This window comes from Amphiura filiformis, chromosome 4 (genome assembly GCF_039555335.1).
Source record: "Amphiura filiformis chromosome 4, Afil_fr2py, whole genome shotgun sequence".
Lineage (NCBI taxonomy): Eukaryota > Metazoa > Echinodermata > Ophiuroidea > Amphilepidida > Amphiuridae > Amphiura > Amphiura filiformis.
Genome location: NC_092631.1, coordinates 18,984,612 through 19,007,164, shown reverse-complemented (window position 1 = coordinate 19,007,164; position 22,553 = coordinate 18,984,612). Strand labels below are relative to the sequence as shown.

Genomic DNA, 22,553 nt, shown 5'->3' with positions numbered 1-22,553 from the left:
TGAGCAAACTTTTTTGCAAAATATTTTGTCAACACTTCTGTTTCCAGTGTTTTGCATTAAGTGTTCAAATATGTTTTTTTTAATGTTATTAAAAGTTTTTTTATACCTATTATATAACCCGATATCTAAACATTTTCTGTAAATGGTTTTGTGTTTGCTGGGTCCTTTGTGTTATCTTAAAATGTTCTAAATATAGTGAACATCTTAAAATGTGCTAAATATAGTGGACATCATTTTGTACTGATATTTACGATTGAAGTACACGATGTACCTAAACCTCGGATTACAAAGCAAATTGGCTGCAATGCTATATTTTAACTGACAACCAGCAGTCGATTGGTGCGTCACCATTTGTGCCTCCATTGTCCCCAAGCTAGATTGATATCATCTTTTCTCCAAATATAAAGCCCATAAATACGTTGATTACTAACATTTTTTCCACCTGTATCAATCAGGTTAGCGATAGTTCTATTACTTACCTTTCTCATTTCGAGATTCGCGAAGTATTGTGTATACCTTTCAACTTCTTTTTGTCCATTTTGCTTTGCTTCTTATAATGAAACCTTTCATGTGATGGTGATAAAGTAATTCATATTAAAACAAACACGTCTCTTGCATGAGAACTGATGTGTATCATTGAATTAGTGACGTATAAACTGTGTGCATATCGCTATTCGTCTTATTGACACGTCTCAGTTGCGTGAAGCGGCGCTCAATAATAATACGATTGGCGAGCTAATACATGCATTGTAGGCGCTGGAATAAAAAAGCAATTTCTTCGTTTTACCTCATTTTACCTCGAAATTAAAAAGGGACAATGTGATCAGTGAAAACTAAAATTTAAATAAGAATCTATTCTTCACGCAAATGACATACATATTATTGTATTAAAGACACATGATTTGATTTTGTCGACAGTCTCACTTTATGTCATGAAAATTGAGATATATCGTCAGAAGAGAGCTTATTATCGTGTAGTGGGCCTATTAATAAATCTTTAACACTTCAAAAAGATATTTGTTTGTCAATTATCTACTATACACCGGAATATACTATACACATCTACTATATGCCCTATAAGAAAAAGCGGTTTTTCATTTTGACTACTTTCAACACTTTGTGTCCGGTTAATCTGAGAAATTATTGAAACTACCATTCTAGTATTATTGATGAGCTGATCAACGTTACTGCTCCAACCAACTGTTCATTATCTCATTCCCCGACGGATCAACGAATTTTTGTCGTGCAAACTCTTTCGCGTTTTCGGATGTTTGATAACGAAAATCTGGTTTGGGTGACAATATAACTTCCTCTACTACCTTCGCGATGTCGTCAATACTTTGCATCTCTGTACCAACTACGATATCTGGATTTTCTGTCAGCATCTTCCTGGTAATGGTAGCATCCTCCTCGGGACAATTTGTCCAGCTGTCAACCATTGCATGAAATAAGGCATTAACATCACTGCCAAATTGCTCCGCCATGGGTGTCGCTACTACTCCTGATTCGATAACGGAGACCCTGTGTAAGAAGCAATGATCCGGTTGAAGACTGATATTAGTAAATTGCTCGCTCTATACAAAATACCGACTCTTGCCTAATATCGGCCTCGTGGAATCTCTTTTTAACATGATAATGTAAGTGAATTGTTTTATTGTTCTTGGTAGGAAGAGGGCACTGTCAAAGTGGATATTACGTCACCCAGCTATGTTGTTTGTGGCAGAAGATGCATTTTGATGGTATTTCGTTTCGGACTGGAAGTGACGCCTTTTCCTGGCTAATAAAAATTGTTGACGGTATTTGGTTTTAGACCGTAGGTTACTGTTTAATGACCTTTGACCTCAAAACATCTACACACTCGGTAACAACTATTCACATATGAACGTACGGTAAGTGACCTCTTAATGACCTTTGGCCCTAAATATATAAACACTCTGCTATGTTGCTTATGGCAGAAAAAGCATTTAGAAATAATTTTCTCGGACCGGAAGTGACCCCTTAATGACTTTTGACCCCAAATGACTCCAAATCATATAGAAATTGACTAATATTGAGAAATTGACTCATGTGTAAGTGACGGTACTGTAGTATGTAACTTACCACAGAATTGTAGTTTTGAATGTTTTTCTATTTCAGACCGGAAATGACCCTCTTAAAGACCTTTGAGACCCAAATCCGTGAACACCCTTTAGGGAGGACAGTTTTATGGTCTACTTATATAGCTCAGCAATGCTTTGCTGTCTTCGATAATGGTTCATGTACGCTAGAGCGTTCGATAGGAACAAGCGAACAGTATACGAGTTTGCTGATATCTATCGGAGCGTTCAGCAGAGCAGCAGGATTATAAACACGGTCGATGGTAAAACCAAAATCAATTTCCTTTGTGTTCAGTAAGTACATAACGACCCACTTATCAACTACTCAAGTGGTCATTAAATAAGCATGTCTCTGGTCGTGTCTACGCTCAATAGAAGGTAAATAATGTGTGTAAGTTTATGTTTACATAAAGTGTTTATTTTAGGTTTCAAGGGGTTGTTAATTCAAGCATGGTCGTAAAATTGATTCGATCGATATTTTGGTCAATGCGTTGTATCGGAGCAGGGTTGTCAATTGAGCGGAGCCTAAAAGAGTTTGCTACAGGCTTTAATGGGTTTGGGCTTTGATAAAAGACAGGTACCTCTCCGATACAATGCGCTATCGAAGACAGCAAAGCATTGCTGAGCTCAGTAGACCATAAAAACTGTCCTCCCTTAAACACTGGCTAATGTCAATGCATGTCTGCCATTGGCGTCATTGTGGTATGTTATATGTAGAAGAAGAAACATGTTGAGTGTCAAGAATCAGGTATTCCAGGGCCGGATGCACCTTTTGGGGGCCCTGGGCCAGGCCAATATTTGGAGGCCCCGAAAGTCACCGTGATCGCGTGAGAAAGGCATGTGCAGATTGTGCACTCAAGCATGTCAAGTGGACAGGTTTTGGTTTACGTACACTGTCCACATTGGGGTCGGAAGCATTAAATTGAATTTAAAAACTTTGTAAAAAACTTTACAAAACTTTGTAATGTTACCATATTTTGGCCAATTTTAACAGCATTCTAGAACTCTTACCGTTTGGCGAAAAGAGGAGTAATTGCTTTGCTTGCTGAGAGCTACATTGATTAGCCAGGCTATAAGTAGCCGCTTACACAAGTACTTTGAATATTATATACCAATATCTTTTATAGTAGTCCTACTTTCCGACAACATTTATTCGCTTACGTGAATAACGGAATGTAAATTTAAACAATGATTTACCATACGTTGAATTTTCGCAGTGGTGGAGCAATTGATTCACTGAATCCCTCTAAAGCAAACTTGGAGGAAATGTATTGTGAATTAATCGGTATACCTGAAAGAAAGTGAGAAAGCAGAAATATCATAACCACGAACATAATACATGTACTGTCTGTTACCATCCTAAGGCATTAATAACAATATGGCTATAACTGTCTTCTTCATACCGGATACAGGGCCGGCTTTACCTATTTCGGGGCCATGGGCCAAGCCAAAATTGTGAGGCACAAGCTCACCGTGAGGAAATGTTGAGACCACCAGTGAAGGCGAGATGTGAAGCATGCAGCGCAAGGCTTTTGGCGCGGGGTCCATGGGGCAAAAAACGGAAGCTGTTGACTTTAAACAGAGCTGTGATGCATAAATGGTGCCAAATTTGACCCTCACTGTCATAGGAATTATAAATAAATCTAAGATGTTTTTGGTAAATATGATTTGTTTATTACCAAGCATCAATAAATTTGGGGTCCAGGGCCCAGGCCCATCTAGCCCAATGACAAGTCCGGCCCTATCTGTAGGGACTTTTGTTTTCAGAATTATCATTATAGCTCCATTATGTTACCTATGCAATGAGATGCAATTGTACATATACCTATAACTCTGCCATCCATGCAACTGGAATATGGCTGCAATACTTGGCAAACGATGTATGCCGTCACTAATTTCACTCAAATTGTACCGTGAGGAAAAGCCGTAATTTTAAATGATGTTTTACATGTGATTGTGCATTACCAACAACACGGACACTGGTTAGTGTTCGTAACAGTTAAATGGCGGCCAGGAGGTAGGCAAGGGCACCTCCCTTGACGAAAATGGGTTATTTGTGCCCGCCCTTTAACAGTTGCAGTGCTGTTTCTTCTACGTTTATTTAGTGCTCTAGCATTTATTTGGGAACCTGGTTGTCATTAAGTGACAGCGTCTATTTCTAAAAATGGGGGTCATTCAGTGAGAAAGCATTTTAAAAATGGGGGTCATTGGATGAGAGCAAAATGAGCAAAATAAAAAGGGGGTCATTCAGTGACAGGCGGTTTGAAAATGGGGTCAATGTGGCCGCACATCCCCGACACATATTTTTAGGGGGTGCACCCCCGGCCTCAACATGACCTTCTTACTAAATAAATCCCAGCTACGCACTGCTTCCTATTCCAATAGCTCGCCCATGATATGGACAGGATTCTGGTTTGCCTGCATGGCTTAGCATGTACCGTTGCGCTCCTTTCCTTGCTCTTGGTTATTTTCATACCTTTAAATCCCAACATACTTGATATCTGAATAATCTTGCCAAGCCGTTGAGTTTTCATGATTGGTGCTACAGCTTTAGTCATTCTGACGCATCCAAAGTAGTTGACATCCATGACATCATAGAAAGTTTTCATAGGTGCAGTTTGCCACCAAGCTGGTATCACTGTTCCGGCATTGTTAACTAAAGAAATAGTTATGCGGGTTGGGATTAGGGCTTTGCTTAGGGGTTGTGCAATAACTATGAGCCCCGGGTACAAATTTCAAACGGCCTGCCAAAAATTGCTTTCCCCCCTCACGGTCAGCCAAAAATTGCTACCCCCTCTCGGCATGCTACAAAATCTTTGCCCCTCTCACTTTTGCACATGCCAAATTTTTGTGTTTCCGATTGGTAAGCCTGCCTTGGGATATATTGCGAGCGCGGCGAGCAGGAAACGTTCTATATTTTAGCGTTTCCGTTCTGTATTCTTAAGCCTTTTAGAGCGTAATATTTAAAAGGCGCCCCATGAATGTGTACCAAAAATTGCTTGCCCCCCTCTCGGCTTTGGCTAGCCAAAAAAGTCTTGCCCCTCCTATTTTACCCTCGCTCCAGGGCTCGTAATTATTGCACAGCTCTTAAAGGGTGAATCTGAGAGTTATAGGGTAATGATTAGGGTTTGTAATACTCATTTTTATTATTGGAAAGAATCAGGAAAATTGTTAAGGAAGAAGAATGCACCGAAGTGGTAATTGGGCGAAAATAAAGACCAAGATGACTGACGTCTGGCAAGGGGTGGAGGACTCGGGAATTTTAATTACAATAATAAAGTCACGTGCATGGTTACTCCATGATACATGACATAACGGCATTTACCACTTAATGAAAACAAAAGACAATGCTTTGGTGCGATTCCAGGTTCCACCTTCATTAATTATTATTATTATTATTATTATTATTATTATTATTATTATTATTATTATTATTATTATTATTATTATTATTATTATTATTATTATTATATTCAAACGGATTTCCGTATCTTCCACCGTTGTAAGCTCTAGAGTAGGCGCATGATGTCACCACATATAACACCGTCCATCCGATTTTTTAGCCTTTAGTTACTTCAGCAAAGAACACTTTGTAATCTATATAGGACATAGGGATCAACGATATTAGGATACTTTTGTGTAGTGTGTGTAAATCATATTTATCTATGCTCGTTCAACGGGGCATAGATATTGTATTTGTTGTGTTTAGTCTTCTCCATATCTATGCCCGTGTAACGGGGCATAGATATTCTGCTTATGCTCTTCAGTCTTCTCCATTTCCTTCTTCTCAAGAGAACTAAGTACAAACTTAGTACAAGGATAGCCCATGGCCCCTAGATACTTCATGGGGGTAGTCATGACCCCAGAGGTCAAAGTTCACGGGCCCCAAGAGCCCAAATGTAAAAATACAAAGCATGCAGTTTCTCATCAAATAAAGTAGCCACAGGGCCCTAAGTTGGTACACTGATAGCTCCATGGGTACTCTATATTTACAGGTATATATCGTCGGGTGCATCACATACTGGTCTATCTTGAATTTTTGACTTTTTTGAGAAAATTGGTATATAGTTCTTTTTTACGGAGCTCTTCAAATACAACAAATTACAGACCTCAATTTTTCCTAGATAATTAGTTATAAAATGTTTAATTTAAACTATCTATGATTTTTTCAAAATACGTATTTTCACATACTGATCTATCTCAAAAAAAACACGCATTTCTAGAAAATCGCAATTGAAAATCTTCGTATTAAGTTTACCTTTCTATAATTTAATTAGACTACGGATTTTCATGAAAGTGGTTTTAAATTAAAGCATACACTTAGCAGATTTATTTAAGTGGAATCTTTAATTATATTTACGTATGTAATATTGCTTAAAACAACACTGAAGTTGTAGTTCTGTATGTGAAATCGTTAATTTCCCGATATCGTATTGAAAGTGCATTACATACTGGTCTATCTCGAGATAGACCAGTATGTGATGCGTCTAAAGGCACATCATTGTTCGCGAAATCGAGATAGCCCCCAAGATAGACCAGTATGAAACGAATTTTAAATACGATATCGGGAAATTAACTATTTCACATACAGAACTACAACTTTAGTGTAGTTTTAAGCAATACTGCATACATAAATATAATTCAAAATTCCACTTAAATAAATGTGTTAAGTATATGCTTTAATTTAAAACCACTTTCATTAAAATCCATAGTATAATTAAATTATAGAAAGGTTAACTTAATACGAAGATTTTCAATTGCGATTTTCTCGAAATGCGTGTTTTTCGAGATAGACCAGTATGTGATGCGTCCGACGATATGAACCACATATGTCATATATTATGGGCCCCAGGGGCCCAAATGTTAAAATAAGGGGCAACAGATTGACAAGGATATACAAATCCACTTGGGATCATATGTGGCACACGTATGGACCCTAACATGTAGATGTGCCTTTTAATTTATTTTGGCCCCCGATGTTCAAGGCTAGGGGCCCCATAGGCCTAAATGTTAAATCAAAGGGCCGGCCGTTTCTCAGCAAATAAAGTAGCTACAGGGCTCAGATTTGGTACACTTATAGGTCTTCAGCATCATATTGTTATATTAATAATCATATGCGCCTCATATGTCACATAATATGGGCCCCAGGCCCCAAACGGTAAAACATAGGGCCGGACGTTACTCGGTAAAAAAAAACCCAGCTACATCACCCATAGGATTCATACTTGGTACAATGATGACCCATGAACCTTAGATATTCCTGTAATAGCCTCGACTCCAGATGTCAAAGGGCATGGGCTACTGGGAGCAATATGTGTAAAATTTAGCTAATTAGCATAAAAATATTTATTTTTTCATTGGACGCTTCTGTTTTGAGTTATATGCAAATTAGCTAATTAGCATAAAAATTGTCAAAATCTTGCCCAAAGTGTATCGACATTGAGTAGAGGTGTTACGCTGCGATGTCATGGTGGATCGGGGGTGTCATTGTGGTTTAAGAGGTATATAGTATCAGGGTAGGTTTAGGTGGTGAAGGGGAGCTAGGGTTGCCTAATGAGTGTCATGGTGGGTTAAGGTTTGTTAGGGTGGAAAACACGGGCATAGATATTCGTGTTTGCCCAAACACAGGTATGCAATCTAGATCATACTGTATTATGTACTGCATATTATTCTTCATGCCCTAACATGTCGATGTGTTTGTGGTAAGAGAACTGCAAAACTGCAACATTTGCAATTCAGAAATAATTATATGATTTAAATATAGGGTCCACAACTTATAAGTTCCCCCCTAAATACTTTTTTTAATAAATCAAAAAATATTTGACGAAATGCAAACCTGTAAAAAGATATGGGTAGCCTTATTTGTTTTACACATGTGGACCAAATTTCAGCGTCACACGTCATTGCGTTCAGTCACAATGGTTCATTATGTAAAAAAAGAGACCGTTCGCGTTTTAAACAGTGATATTATCCATCAGTAATCTCGGCAAAATAACTGCTGCAGACGCCATTTTCACGATAAATACATCTGCAGAATCGCCGTTGTGTAGTATAATGCTACGTCTGAAGGAACGGTCACGCGTGGGGTTGATACACCGTGTGGTAGTTGCACATGCGCGGGGAAGTAGTCAAAATACCGTACTCGTACGCTGGCGTTATTAACCAATAAGATGTCTGGAATATCTAATAAATATTTATGAGGTATAGTAATATAGAATGCCGCTTGGCCATAGGCTGGCCGGCACAAAAAAATCACACACCTAATGGTAGAGTGATGGTTGAGCTCTCCTAAAACTTACCCAGTACATCAATACTACCTTCTCCCTCAATAATTTCCTTTATTGTCTTGTCGATGGTGTCTTGTTTGGTCACATCAATTTCCCGTATGAAAAGCGTATCATTATAATAACTTCCCGCTTTTGTTTTGGTATCTTCCTGATTAGTGGCGATGTTTCTCATCGTAGCATACACCTTAAATCGCCTCTGTGGGTCTTTAGCAAGGGTCAAAGCAATACCTTGACCAATCCCTTTTGAGCATCCAGTAATGACCACTATTTGGGCGGACATCGTGATCTATAGCGAATTGGACAAAAAAGAACATTGTATTTAATGAAGTTACGGCAGGTGCGTTACATTCCATCCACCTTCCAAATGGGAGCAGTCATAAACATAATCCCTTCAAAGGACAGCTCTATTGGAGCTTTAAGGCCAGAGTAATGGAAGACACATTCGTCCACGAGCGAATTTGAGATTTTTTGATATTTATCAACACTAAGATGTATTCGTTCACTTGAAACTGATAAAATGCAACTTGCTAATATTTACTCGTATTTTTGCTTGATTTATTTCACTCTTTTCATCTCTAAAAAGTCACATGGCTCAAGACAGCTTAGTAAATTGGCGGGAAATAATGAGTCAGAAATGCGCGAATGCGAAATATTGTGATTACGCGCGCGATTCGCGTCGCGTGACGCGGCGCAACTCTGCGCGTATGTCCAACGCAGTCAAGGCGCATTCGGTATGTTGTTAACGCCAGCAAAATGTGGTGTAAACAAAACAAAAATTTGCAGTCAAAATACCACTTAGATTTTTTAATTATTTTGGATTTTGGCGCACTAAAACCAGACATTATAGATTCATTGGTGCAAAAAGATGCATATTTAGACCATGCACCAGATACAGCTTTTACAAGCGTGAAAGTCTTACCGTTTTAAAATATACGGACGTTTTGTGCATTATTTTGACATTTTTTTACTAAAACGTCGATTTCTCAGAGTTCACTTTTTACAATATTGCGCGATTTTTGTGACAAGATAACTCGAAAAATATGCAAGCAAAGGGTAAACTTTTTACACTATCCTTTAGAGTACATCAAAGTCTAGGGAAGTTTTTCATTTTTCAAAATATTTGTTTTAAACAAAAATATACACCATTATGTGCAATTTTTAGCTTAATAGAGTGACAAAATGGCTTTTTTTCACATGTTTTTTTTTTCAATATTTCGAAAAAAGAGACGAATTTCAAAAAAATAAAAAAACCTTCCCTAAGTTCATGTCTCTTCTTCATGAAAAGCTAACTGAATTTTTTTTACTCCGAACGGATTTTTTTCTAAGTTGTCACAAAAAAATTGGGGTAAAAAAGTGAATTTTTGTGATTTTTTCAAAAACTTGAGATTTTTGAACAAATCTGACGTCACCATGGGATTCCTTGACTCATTTCCTTTCCAAAATGTATAGATTTATATACTTTGGACATACACTTAAGAAATAATGAAGCTCGAAAAGGTCCATGTTCTCTCCCATTACTCTGCCCTTAAGGTTATTAACTATTTCTGTTGCGATTTAGTAGTTCACAGCATCTTGCGAATGATAGTGAACTTTGGCAAAAACTGCATTGCTCATTTCATAGCAAGCGTGTAGAAGAATTCAAATATCACAGATATACTTTTGTAGGTCCTGTGGTTCTTGCGTTATGTTGTAAAGAGGGCTGAAACAACAACACTTTTGTAAAACGTACATAACTCAATAACAACAATAAATTGAGCAAGTTTACAGAGTATAGTATTTGTTGAATGACATTTTGCAAAACATCAAGGTGTTATTTGTCAATAATATTGATCTAGATAATGAAAATTGATTTTTTTTTGGTTGCTTCGACCAACAACACCTCGTCTACCCTTAAAGGTACCGATGATTTACCGACACGTGACTCATTTCGGAATGCAATGATATGGTGAATCCCCTGGCCCTCTATAATTACGCAGAAGTGGTCCGATATTCTTTACCACACCAAGGATTCCAAATGTTTACTTCTTGTTTCCTGTGTGCTAATTAGTTATGTCGAGGGTTCAGAACCAGCAAGCCGTAACTCACTATGACAAGCTCTCACAAAATGAGCATAATATTTGCTTCTTGCTTTGGTTTTCAAAAATCAATATTACTTCCATAATGTCTTTTGTTTTATGCTCATTTTGTGGGAGCAGGTGATTGTGAGTTGAGACTTTCTGGCTCTCAACCCTCGATGTTATGGTATGACAGGCTGTAAAATGTTAATCTACTCAACCGCAGTTGTAAAAGTCATGCATATTACTAATAAAATATAGAAAAGTGAGTCGCAAATCGCCATTTTATGGCTAATTAATCCGAATAATTTCGGGTCAGTGGTTTACTTTTTTTGATAGTGCGCGAGTCAATAAGTCCAAAATCGGGGCTGCGTCATGTTCACAAAAGCGCACGTCAGTCACGCAATACGCAAAGCGCAGTTGGTATACGTGCTGCGCCCAGTTGTGTGCCATCCCTAAAATGGTTGAAAGCATGCCGCCCTCTATCAGTCACCAAATCAAAGTCTTTTCCAAGCAACCGAGTATTTTAAGGAATCAAAGACGTTTTGGAGTACTAAAAATTACATATAATCGCTTTGAGATCAACATATTTTGCAAGTACTTCCGTGACTTAATTGACTATGAAACCTTTTTGAGATTTAAAACCTTGGTTCGAGTCATTGTACGCTTACAATTTATTACTTTCTTGTATTTCTTTTTTTTCTTTTTCTTTCTTTCTTTCTTTCTTTCTTTCTTTCTTTCTTTCTTTCTTTCTTTCTTTCTTTCTTTCTTTCTTTCTTTCTTTCTTTCTTTCTTTCTTTCTTTCTTTCTTTCTTTCTTTCTTTCTTTCTTTCTTTCTTTCTTTCTTTCTTTCTTTCTTTCTTTCTTTCGTTCTTTCTTTTTTCTTTCTTCCTTTCTCCCAAATTCGATTTACAAAATGTATGTTCTTGCTGTTATTGTTTTTGTTGTATGATTTTGTAATCAGGGCAATAGGACCTATCACCATTGATATATTTCACTAAAGATTTATTATCAACTTGTAATCAAGTAGCTGAAACCTCCATTGACTAAACGTAAATGCATTTGCAAACTATTTCTCTTAATAAACTAATACATAATTTTGGATTTTAATGGTTAATAATTGTGAAACTTTTGTTGGTAACAACAATATGAAGAATCAGACACTACTTATTTGTATTATTGTAAATCTTACTATAAATAGGCTACTGTTGTATGGGGGGGGGGGGGGGTGTATGTATGTGGTTTATGTAAAAGGCTCCGTCAGTTTCGAGCCAAATGTCGCCAAATTCATACGGGAGATCGAGGAATATACGGGAAATTGCCTGGACTTTATTTGGTTGAAATCGGTCAAGAATTGGCTGCAAAAACAGTGAAAATGTGGGTAAAAACGGGGTTTTTGTTATGAAAAACTGCAGCTGGCAGGCAGCGCGTCAGCGCCGCGTGCGTAATGCGCAATACGCCAATGCGTGCGTAAACGGCGCAGAGCCACGCGACTTGCGAGCCAGAGACCAGTGGACATGATAATATAGAAAGAAGGAAAAATAAATAGAAAATAAAAGACAAAAAGGTAAATGGACGGGTCACGGGATTATGATAACGGATGAACACGTCCGCATACACGCTATGATGAGAGGACGTAATAAATACGGGGGAAAATGTGTGTTGTATAAACAACATGAAGCGGTACTAAAAGAAAAATGGAAATTATAAAATGACAAAAGAGGTACGAGTAATAGGCCAACGGGTTAAGGGATCTAAAATGAGCGTTTATTGTGTTTCGACAGTATTTTTTGTGGGACATGAGAGCACCTCAGACCTATCGAATTGCATTCTGAATACGAAACATGTCTTTCTGATATCAAATAATTTTCATTTTTGAAAATCACAATATAATACAAATTTTATGACAAATTATAAAATTTGATATTTTTCAAATTTTGATATTTAACAGTCCTCGAAGTAAATTATATAAATCTAATGATATATTCTTAAAGTGTATGTAGCAGGGAGAAAAGGCCGACGGTCAATTGAAAATTTTGACCTTTCATATTGAAGATATGGATTTTTTCCCAAAAAGACCTAATTTTTTTTTTGGTGTTTTGGGGAAAAAATCCATATCTTCAATACGAAAGGTCAAAATTTTCAATTGATCGTCGGCTTTTCATCCCACCTACATACACTTTAAGTATAAATCATCAGATTTATAAAGTTTACTTCAAGTACTGTTAAATATCAAAATATCAATTTTAATGATTTGCCATTAAATGTGTATTAAATTGCGAATTTCAAAAAATCAAAATTATTTGATATCAGAATGACATTCTTCGTATTCAGAATGCAATTCGATATGTCTGATGTGCTCTGATGTCCCAAAATAAATACTGTCCAAACGTTCATACCCCAGCCCTTAAAGTAACTAAATGAAACGGGAACAAAACAAAGAAGGAAAGAAACCATTCAGGAAATGTAAGAAAAAAAAGACGCTAAAATAATGAGAACAGAATTAAATAAAAAACAAGGAAACGGGAAATCGCAAGCAGCAAATAAAAAAAGAGAAGCTAAAAGGGAAATGTTAGAAATGACACATTTATAAAATAATGGGAATGGGGTTAAATAAATAAATAACATGGAAACGGAAAATCACAAGCTAAGCAGCAAAAAAAAAAAGGAAATGTAAGAAGAGACAGATTTATATAAATAAAATGTACCTTTTCAATTATTCTACCTGTTCAGTAATTCTTTCTGTCATAGTGAACGCTCCCATTTACTCACTAGCGGGTATCCCGCTAGTAAGTTTAATAGATCTACCTGTCTACCTGTAATATTTGCTAAATTCTTAGCTATACAGAAGTGACGGGTCATTGCAAAAATACAAAGGAAATTATTCACATTTCTTCGCATGAACCAAGTACCCATGGAACCTTTGAAAAAAATGTATACATATAAATCCCGGGGATAACCATATTCCCGTCAACAATATTGACTTATTATTTGTCAATATGTCGATGGATTACAGTGAAATTCAGGTATGTGCCTGTTCTGGGCCACAGTTCTATAGAAAATTGATGACATTGATTATAAGAACGTACGTACATGTTTATATGTACAGAGTTTCTTATTCTTTTTACTTTCACGTTTTACAAATTTTTAATAATAGTAGTTTTCCTAATCAAATATCTCCAAAATTCGCAAGCGGGGGGGGACGTGGCTCGAGGGCAGGGCCGGATTTACCTTTTGGGGGCCCTGGGTCAGGCCAAAATTTGGAGGCCTCCAAAGTCAACGTTGTTAAGCGAAGCGCGCGAAAAAAATTCAATTTGAGACTATTTTAATCAAAAATGAACATAAATAAATTAACATTTACAATATAAAAGGCTAGTGCGCGCGAAGCGCACAAAATGTTGTAATTTTACCATATTTTGGCCCAAAACATGGGTGTTTTTCGGATGCGCAGGGCAATTTCGGGGGACCCAAAATTTGGGGCCCTCGGTCCGGGCCCATCTGGCCGAATGGTAAATCCGGCCCTGCTCGGGGGCCGCAGGTTGTCCTGCTCTAAAGCAAGTCACAGGTAAACCCGTGTTCTGAATATTTCTCATGAACATGTCTGACAACTTAACTATTAAGAAAACGAGCCTGTGCAGCGCGAGTGCGCCATCTTAAATAACGTGTACAGTCAAAGTGTGTTTTAACTCGCCACTAATTGCAACATAATTTTATTTCACTGCTATGCCAACACAATATAACTTTTATGCTAAGGTGTATCGGCACCGATACATCTGACGGCCATGTTGTAGGTGTTATAAATTACAGTTTCGGGGAACAAGTCTAAGTAATTTATGCCTTTATGTAAATGACCTCATGCATAAATGACCTCGTATAATGACTAAAATATTACTCATTTTGGAGATCAAATATAACTTAATGAATATTTTACCTTATTTACGTCACACAAAAACTTGTAGCAATTAATGTTCCTTCTTATTTCGTTGGGCTGCCAATGTCACACACACACACTATACAGAATACGTACGTATAGCACAGTGTTATTTATTGGATTTTGCGCTCCAAAGAATACCACATCACACTCATAAAACCAAGTACAAAAGATTTTGCCATATTTCAAGTTCAGGGCAAAGTTCAAAGTAAAACTGGTGATCTGTACCATTTCTCTATATGATTTTTTAATGAACATGGATTACGTCAAGTAAAAACAATAATAAGCACTGATTATTCCCATTGCAGAAAAATACAGCACTATGAGTATTCCCGATGTAGAAAATACAGCACTTTTTTGGGGGGCATTTAAAATATTATCCTACTTTGCCAAATGATTAAACATAGCTAAATCTTATGCTTTACCTACAACCCTGGACAAAAGGGTTGGAATGAAATTAGTACGGTATTGCAAATGAGCTCCCGTTCCCCCCGATCAATGTTGAATCCTGACATTTTGTTCATGTGCGCTTAGTAGTACCCAACATTGATTGGTGGGGCAGGGGGAGGTATTGGGGGGTGAGGGTAATGTTTAGACTTGACACTCAAGAAAGTGCCATTTCATCACTCTAGAAATATCGAAAATATGGCCATTACAAGGTGCACATTTTATTTTTCATTCCAACCTATTTTGTCTAGCATTGTATTTGAAAAGTTGAAAAAAAATCATCTAATTTTGGTTTTTTGGCCATAAAATGAAAAGTAAATAAGATATGGACCTGCAATTTGGAGGCTAAGCAGCTCTTTTCATTATCCTTTACCACAAAAAGTAACAATAGCTGATCTGTCATATTTAGGGACTGGTCACTAAAATTCCTAATATCCTTTTTTTGGCCCTGTTTAGAAACACAATTGATCACATTAAATGCCAAAAAAATAAGTCTACAAACTTGTAAAACATTATTTAGATCAACAAAATCTGAAATCTATTCTGTAGAAATAAATACTAAGGAAAAATAAAATATCGGGATCAAAATTTAAAAAAGCGACCATGCAGGATTCGAACCCGCGCGGACAAATCTGCTCGTTTAACTGGTACGCGCTCTACCAATTGAGCTATTTAATGATACTCGATTTGTTTGCGATAATTTATACCATATCAATGTATGAGTTTTACGGTATGCAGACACAATAAAGATTTTAATACTATGTCTCTATACTGTTTACAGGCTTGCATACCGTGCATTTTTCTATTTATGTCAAGTTTTGGAATCTAATTTGTGAAGAAATGGTCTGAATACCGTGGTTCTCTATTCAATAAGCCAATTATTATTGCATAAAACAAGTGGATTAGTTTAAAACACTTTTTATTCTTTTATAAAGATTATATACTACAAAAGTGCACGTAGAATTATAACGCCTCAATAGCTTAGTGGATAAGGCGACTGGCAGTTAACGGAAGGGCTTGGGTTCGATTCCCGGCATTTTTTAAATTTTGTTTTGTTTTAATTTGCTTTTGCCTATGAATAAAAATTAAATTAAATGCTTCGTTTTTGTACTGAACATTTGATTTTAATTTTCCTTTCTACAGACTTACAATAAGAACAATATAGCTATAAAACCTGTAAAATATACTACACATGTTAACTATCTACTGAAGACGAAATAATAATTTTCTATGTATTTTGTATATTTTTTAACTTCAAAAAACATTTATTTCAGTTTTTTATGTTCTGTTTCTAAGATTATACTTTCATGAATTGCATTTATAATATTTCCTTTACATGTAAAGGGTAAAATGAACATTTCTTGGACGTACAACACTTATAATGCAATATATGACGTTATATGAGCTACTTTAGTTGAATTGCATGAACTTCAAATTAAAGACTGCATGTACATAAATTGACCGCTCCCTTACAGTAGTGACACTAAAACAATTTTGGTTTTGTCATTGAGGAAAAGACAATTATTTTTTTTATTTTTATGTACATTTTCATGTAAATCGGACAAAGAATAAAAAAACTATAGCTATAAAACATGTGTCATTATGTAATTTCGGGTAGCCTTAGAGACATGTATTTGAAAAGTTGAAAAAAAATCATCTAATTTTGGTTTTTTGGCCTTAAAATGAAAAGTAAATAAGATATGGACCTGCAATTTGGAGGCTAAGCAGCTCTTTTCATTATCCTTTACCACAAAAAGTAACAATAGCTGATCTGTCATATTTAGGGACTGGTCACTAAAATTCCTAATATCCTTTTTTGGCCCTGTTTAGAAACACAATTGATCACATTAAATGCCAAAAAAATAAGTCTACAAACTTGTAAAACATTATTTAGATCAACAAAAATCTGAAATCTATTCTGTAGAAATAAATACTAAGGAAAAATAAAATATCGGGATCAAAATTTAAAAAAAGCGACCATGCAGGATTCGAACCCGCGCGGACAAATCTGCTCGTTTAACTGGTACGCGCTCTACCAATTGAGCTATTTAATGATACTCGATTTGTTTGCGATAATTTATACCATATCAATGTATGAGTTTTACGGTATGCAGACACAATAAAGATTTTAATACTATGTCTCTATACTGTTTACAGGCTTGCATACCGTGCATTTTTCTATTTATGTCAAGTTTTGGAATCTAATTTGTGAAGAAATGGTCTGAATACCGTGGTTCTCTATTCAATAAGCCAATTATTATTGCATAAAACAAGTGGATTAGTTTAAAACACTTTTTATTCATTTATAAAGAATATATACTACAAAAGTGCACGTAGAATTACAACGCCTCAATAGCTCAGTGGATAAGGCGACTGGCAGTTAACGGAAGGGCTTGGGTTCGATTCCCGGCATTTTTTTAATGTGTTTTGTTTTAATTTGCTTTTGCCTATGAATAAAAATTAAATTAAATGCTTCGTTTTTGTACTGAACATTTGATTTTAATTTTCCTTTCTACAGACTTACAATAAGAACAATATAGCTATAAAACCTGTAAAATATACTACACATGTTAACTATCTACTGAAGACGAAATAATAATTTTCTATGTATTTTGTATATTTTTAACTTCAAAAAACATTTATTTCAGTTTTTTATGTTCTGTTTCTAAGATTATACTTTCATGAATTGCATTTATAATATTTCCTTTACATGTAAAGGGTAAAATGAACATTTCTTGGACGTACAACACTTATAATGCAATATATGACGTTATATGAGCTACTTTAGTTGAATTGCATGAACTTCAAATTAAAGACTGCATGTACATAAATTGACCGCTCCCTTACAGTAGTGACACTAAAACAATTTTGGTTTTGTCATTGAGGAAAAGACAATTATTTTTTTTATTTTTATGTACATTTTCATGTAAATCGGACAAAGAATAAAAAAACTATAGCTATAAAACATGTGTCATTATGTAATTTCGGGTAGCCTTAGAGACAACCCTGGACAAAAGGGTTGGAATGAAATTAGTACGGTATTGCAAATGAGCCCCGTTCCCCCGATCAATGTTGAATCCTGACATTTTGTTCATGTGCGCTTAGTAGTACCCAACATTGATTGGTGGGGCAGGGGAGGTATTGGGGGGGTGAGGGTAATGTTTAGACTTGACACTCAAGAAAGTGCCATTTCATCACTCTAGAAATATCGAAAATATGGCCATTACAAGGTGCACATTTTATTTTTCATTCCAACCTATTTTGTCTAGCATTGTATTTGAAAAGTTGAAAAAAAATCATCTAATTTTGGTTTTTTTTTTTTAAAATGAAAAGTAAATAAGATATGGACCTGCAATTTGGAGGCTAAGCAGCTCTTTTCATTATCCTTTACCACAAAAAGTAACAATAGCTGATCTGTCATATTTAGGGACTGGTCACTAAAATTCCTAATATCCTTTTTTGGCCCTGTTTAGAAACACAATTGATCACATTAAATGCCAAAAAATAAGTCTACAAACTTGTAAAACATTATTTAGATCAACAAAATCTGAAATCTATTCTGTAGAAATAAATACTAAGGAAAAATAAAATATCGGGATCAAAATTTAAAAAAGCGACCATGCAGGATTCGAACCCGCGCGGACAAATCTGCTCGTTTAACTGGTACGCGCTCTACCAATTGAGCTATTTAATGATACTCGATTTGTTTGCGATAATTTATACCATATCAATGTATGAGTTTTACGGTATGCAGACACAATAAAGATTTTAATACTATGTCTCTATACTGTTTACAGGCTTGCATACCGTGCATTTTTCTATTTATGTCAAGTTTTGGAATCTAATTTGTGAAGAAATGGTCTGAATACCGTGGTTCTCTATTCAATAAGCCAATTATTATTGCATAAAACAAGTGGATTAGTTTAAAACACTTTTTATTCATTTATAAAGAATATATACTACAAAAGTGCACGTAGAATTACAACGCCTCAATAGCTCAGTGGATAAGGCGACTGGCAGTTAACGGAAGGGCTTGGGTTCGATTCCGGCATTTTTTAATGTGTTTTGTTTTAATTTGCTTTTGCCTATGAATAAAAATTAAATTAAATGCTTCGTTTTTGTACTGAACATTTGATTTTAATTTTCCTTTCTACAGACTTACAATAAGAACAATATAGCTATAAAACCTGTAAAATATACTACACATGTTAACTATCTACTGAAGACGAAATAATAATTTTCTATGTATTTTGTATATTTTTTAACTTCAAAAAACATTTATTTCAGTTTTTTATGTTCTGTTTCTAAGATTATACTTTCATGAATTGCATTTATAATATTTCCTTTACATGTAAAGGGTAAAATGAACATTTCTTGGACGTACAACACTTATAATGCAATATATGACGTTATATGAGCTACTTTAGTTGAATTGCATGAACTTCAAATTAAAGACTGCATGTACATAAATTGACCGCTCCCTTACAGTAGTGACACTAAAACAATTTTGGTTTTGTCATTGAGGAAAAGACAATTATTTTTTTTATTTTTATGTACATTTTCATGTAAATCGGACAAAGAATAAAAAAACTATAGCTATAAAACATGTGTCATTATGTAATTTCGGGTAGCCTTAGAGACAACCCTGGACAAAAGGGTTGGAATGAAATTAGTACGGTATTGCAAATGAGCCCCCGTTCCCCCCGATCAATGTTGAATCCTGACATTTTGTTCATGTGCGCTTAGTAGTACCCAACATTGATTGGTGGGGCAGGGGGAGGTATTGGGGGGGTGAGGGTAATGTTTAGACTTGACACTCAAGAAAGTGCCATTTCATCACTCTAGAAATATCGAAAATATGGCCATTACAAGGTGCACATTTTATTTTTCATTCCAACCTATTTTGTCTAGCATTGTATTTGAAAAGTTGAAAAAAAAATCATCTAATTTTGGTTTTTGGCCATAAAATGAAAAGTAAATAAGATATGGACCTGCAATTTGGAGGCTAAGCAGCTCTTTTCATTATCCTTTACCACAAAAAGTAACAATAGCTGATCTGTCATATTTAGGGACTGGTCACTAAAATTCCTAATATCCTTTTTTTTTTTTTTTTTAGAAACACAATTGATCACATTAAATGCCAAAAAATAAGTCTACAAACTTGTAAAACATTATTTAGATCAACAAAAATCTGAAATCTATTCTGTAGAAATAAATACTAAGGAAAAATAAAATATCGGGATCAAAATTTAAAAAAAGCGACCATGCAGGATTCGAACCCGCGCGGACAAATCTGCTCGTTTAACTGGTACGCGCTCTACCAATTGAGCTATTTAATGATACTCGATTTGTTTGCGATAATTTATACCATATCAATGTATGAGTTTTACGGTATGCAGACACAATAAAGATTTTAATACTATGTCTCTATACTGTTTACAGGCTTGCATACCGTGCATTTTTCTATTTATGTCAAGTTTTGGAATCTAATTTGTGAAGAAATGGTCTGAATACCGTGGTTCTCTATTCAATAAGCCAATTATTATTGCATAAAACAAGTGGATTAGTTTAAAACACTTTTTATTCATTTATAAAGAATATATACTACAAAAGTGCACGTAGAATTACAACGCCTCAATAGCTCAGTGGATAAGGCGACTGGCAGTTAACGGAAGGGCTTGGGTTCGATTCCCGGCATTTTTTTAATGTGTTTTGTTTTAATTTGCTTTTGCCTATGAATAAAAATTAAATTAAATGCTTCGTTTTTGTACTGAACATTTGATTTTAATTTTCCTTTCTACAGACTTACAATAAGAACAATATAGCTATAAAACCTGTAAAATATACTACACATGTTAACTATCTACTGAAGACGAAATAATAATTTTCTATGTATTTTGTATATTTTTAACTTCAAAAAACATTTATTTCAGTTTTTTATGTTCTGTTTCTAAGATTATACTTTCATGAATTGCATTTATAATATTTCCTTTACATGTAAAGGGTAAAATGAACATTTCTTGGACGTACAACACTTATAATGCAATATATGACGTTATATGAGCTACTTTAGTTGAATTGCATGAACTTCAAATTAAAGACTGCATGTACATAAATTGACCGCTCCCTTACAGTAGTGACACTAAAACAATTTTGGTTTTGTCATTGAGGAAAAGACAATTATTTTTTTATTTTGATGTACATTTTCATGTAAATCGGACAAAGAATAAAAAACTATAGCTATAAAACATGTGTCATTATGTAATTTCGGGTAGCCAAAGAGACAACCCTGGACAAAAGGGTTGGAAATAAAATGGTACGGTATTGCAAATGAGCCCCAGTTCCCCCCGATCAATGTTGAATCCTGACATTTTGTTCATGTGCGCTCAGTAGTACCCAACATTGATTGGTGGGGCAGGGGAGGGATTGTGGGTGAGGGTAATGTTTAGACTTGACACTCAAGAAAGTGCCATTTCATCACTCTAGAAATATCGAAAATATGGCCATTACAAGGTGCACATTTTATTTTTCATTCCAACCTATTTTGTCTAGCATTGTATTTGAAAAGTTGAAAAAAAATCATCTAATTTTGGTTTTTTGGCCATAAAATGAAAAGTAAATAAGATATGGACCTGCAATTTGGAGGCTAAGCAGCTCTTTTCATTATCCTTTACCACAAAAAGTAACAATAGCTGATCTGTCATATTTAGGGACTGGTCACTAAAATTCCTAATATCCTTTTTTTGGCCCTGTTTAGAAACACAATTGATCACATTAAATGCCAAAAAAATAAGTCTACAAACTTGTAAAACATTATTTAGATCAACAAAAATCTGAAATCTATTCTGTAGAAATAAATACTAAGGAAAAATAAAATATCGGGATCAAAATCTAAAAAAAGCGACCATGCAGGATTCGAACCCGCGCGGACAAATCTGCTCGTTTAACTGGTACGCGCTCTACCAATTGAGCTATTTAATGATACTCGATTTGTTTGCGATAATTTATACCATATCAATGTATGAGTTTTACGGTATGCAGACACAATAAAGATTTTAATACTATGTCTCTATACTGTTTACAGGCTTGCATACCGTGCATTTTTCTATTTATGTCAAGTTTTGGAATCTAATTTGTGAAGAAATGGTCTGAATACCGTGGTTCTCTATTCAATAAGCCAATTATTATTGCATAAAACAAGTGGATTAGTTTAAAACACTTTTTATTCATTTATAAAGAATATATACTACAAAAGTGCACGTAGAATTACAACGCCTCAATAGCTCAGTGGATAAGGCGACTGGCAGTTAACGGAAGGGCTTGGGTTCGATTCCCGGCATTTTTTTAATGTGTTTTGTTTTAATTTGCTTTTGCCTATGAATAAAAATTAAATTAAATGCTTCGTTTTTGTACTGAACATTTGATTTTAATTTTCCTTTCTACAGACTTACAATAAGAACAATATAGCTATAAAACCTGTAAAATATACTACACATGTTAACTATCTACTGAAGACGAAATAATAATTTTCTATGTATTTTGTATATTTTTAACTTCAAAAAACATTTATTTCAGTTTTTTATGTTCTGTTTCTAAGATTATACTTTCATGAATTGCATTTATAATATTTCCTTTACATGTAAAGGGTAAAATGAACATTTCTTGGACGTACAACACTTATAATGCAATATATGACGTTATATGAGCTACTTTAGTTGAATTGCATGAACTTCAAATT

The 22,553-nt window shown here is 35.2% G+C and overlaps 1 protein-coding gene across 3 annotated transcripts; it reads right to left on the bottom strand.

Moving 5' to 3' along the window:
- Positions 1–834: 834 nt before the first annotated feature.
- LOC140150645 (retinol dehydrogenase 8-like) lies at positions 835–14,591 on the bottom strand. Of its 3 annotated transcripts, none has more exons than XM_072172708.1 (5): positions 14,369–14,590; positions 8,396–8,669; positions 4,591–4,752; positions 3,294–3,387; positions 835–1,521 (listed from the first exon to the last, which is right to left on the bottom strand). In XM_072172708.1, the coding sequence occupies exons 2-5, from the start codon at positions 8,661–8,663 to the stop codon at positions 1,185–1,187; spliced, it is 861 nt and encodes a 286-aa protein (XP_072028809.1). In that variant the 5' UTR covers positions 8,664–8,669; positions 14,369–14,590; the 3' UTR covers positions 835–1,184. The 3 variants fall into 3 exon arrangements, with proteins under 3 accessions (XP_072028809.1, XP_072028808.1, XP_072028810.1); XM_072172707.1 differs by having other exon boundaries at positions 4,573–4,752; positions 14,369–14,565; XM_072172709.1 differs by lacking the exon at positions 4,591–4,752 and having other exon boundaries at positions 14,369–14,591.
- Between the last annotated feature and the right edge of the window lie 7,962 nt (positions 14,592–22,553).

Coding starts and splice junctions, on each gene's coding strand:
- LOC140150645 (XM_072172707.1), bottom strand. CDS start 8,663: ATGTCCGCCCAAATAGTGGTCATTACTGGATGCTCAAAAGGGATTGGT. Junction 4,753..8,395: donor AGGTAGTATTGATGTACTGG/GTAAGTTTTAGG, acceptor CTATTTCTTTAG/TTAACAATGCCGGAACAGTG. Junction 1,522..3,293: donor CTGCGAAAATTCAACGTATG/GTAAATCATTGT, acceptor CTTCTTACACAG/GGTCTCCGTTATCGAATCAG.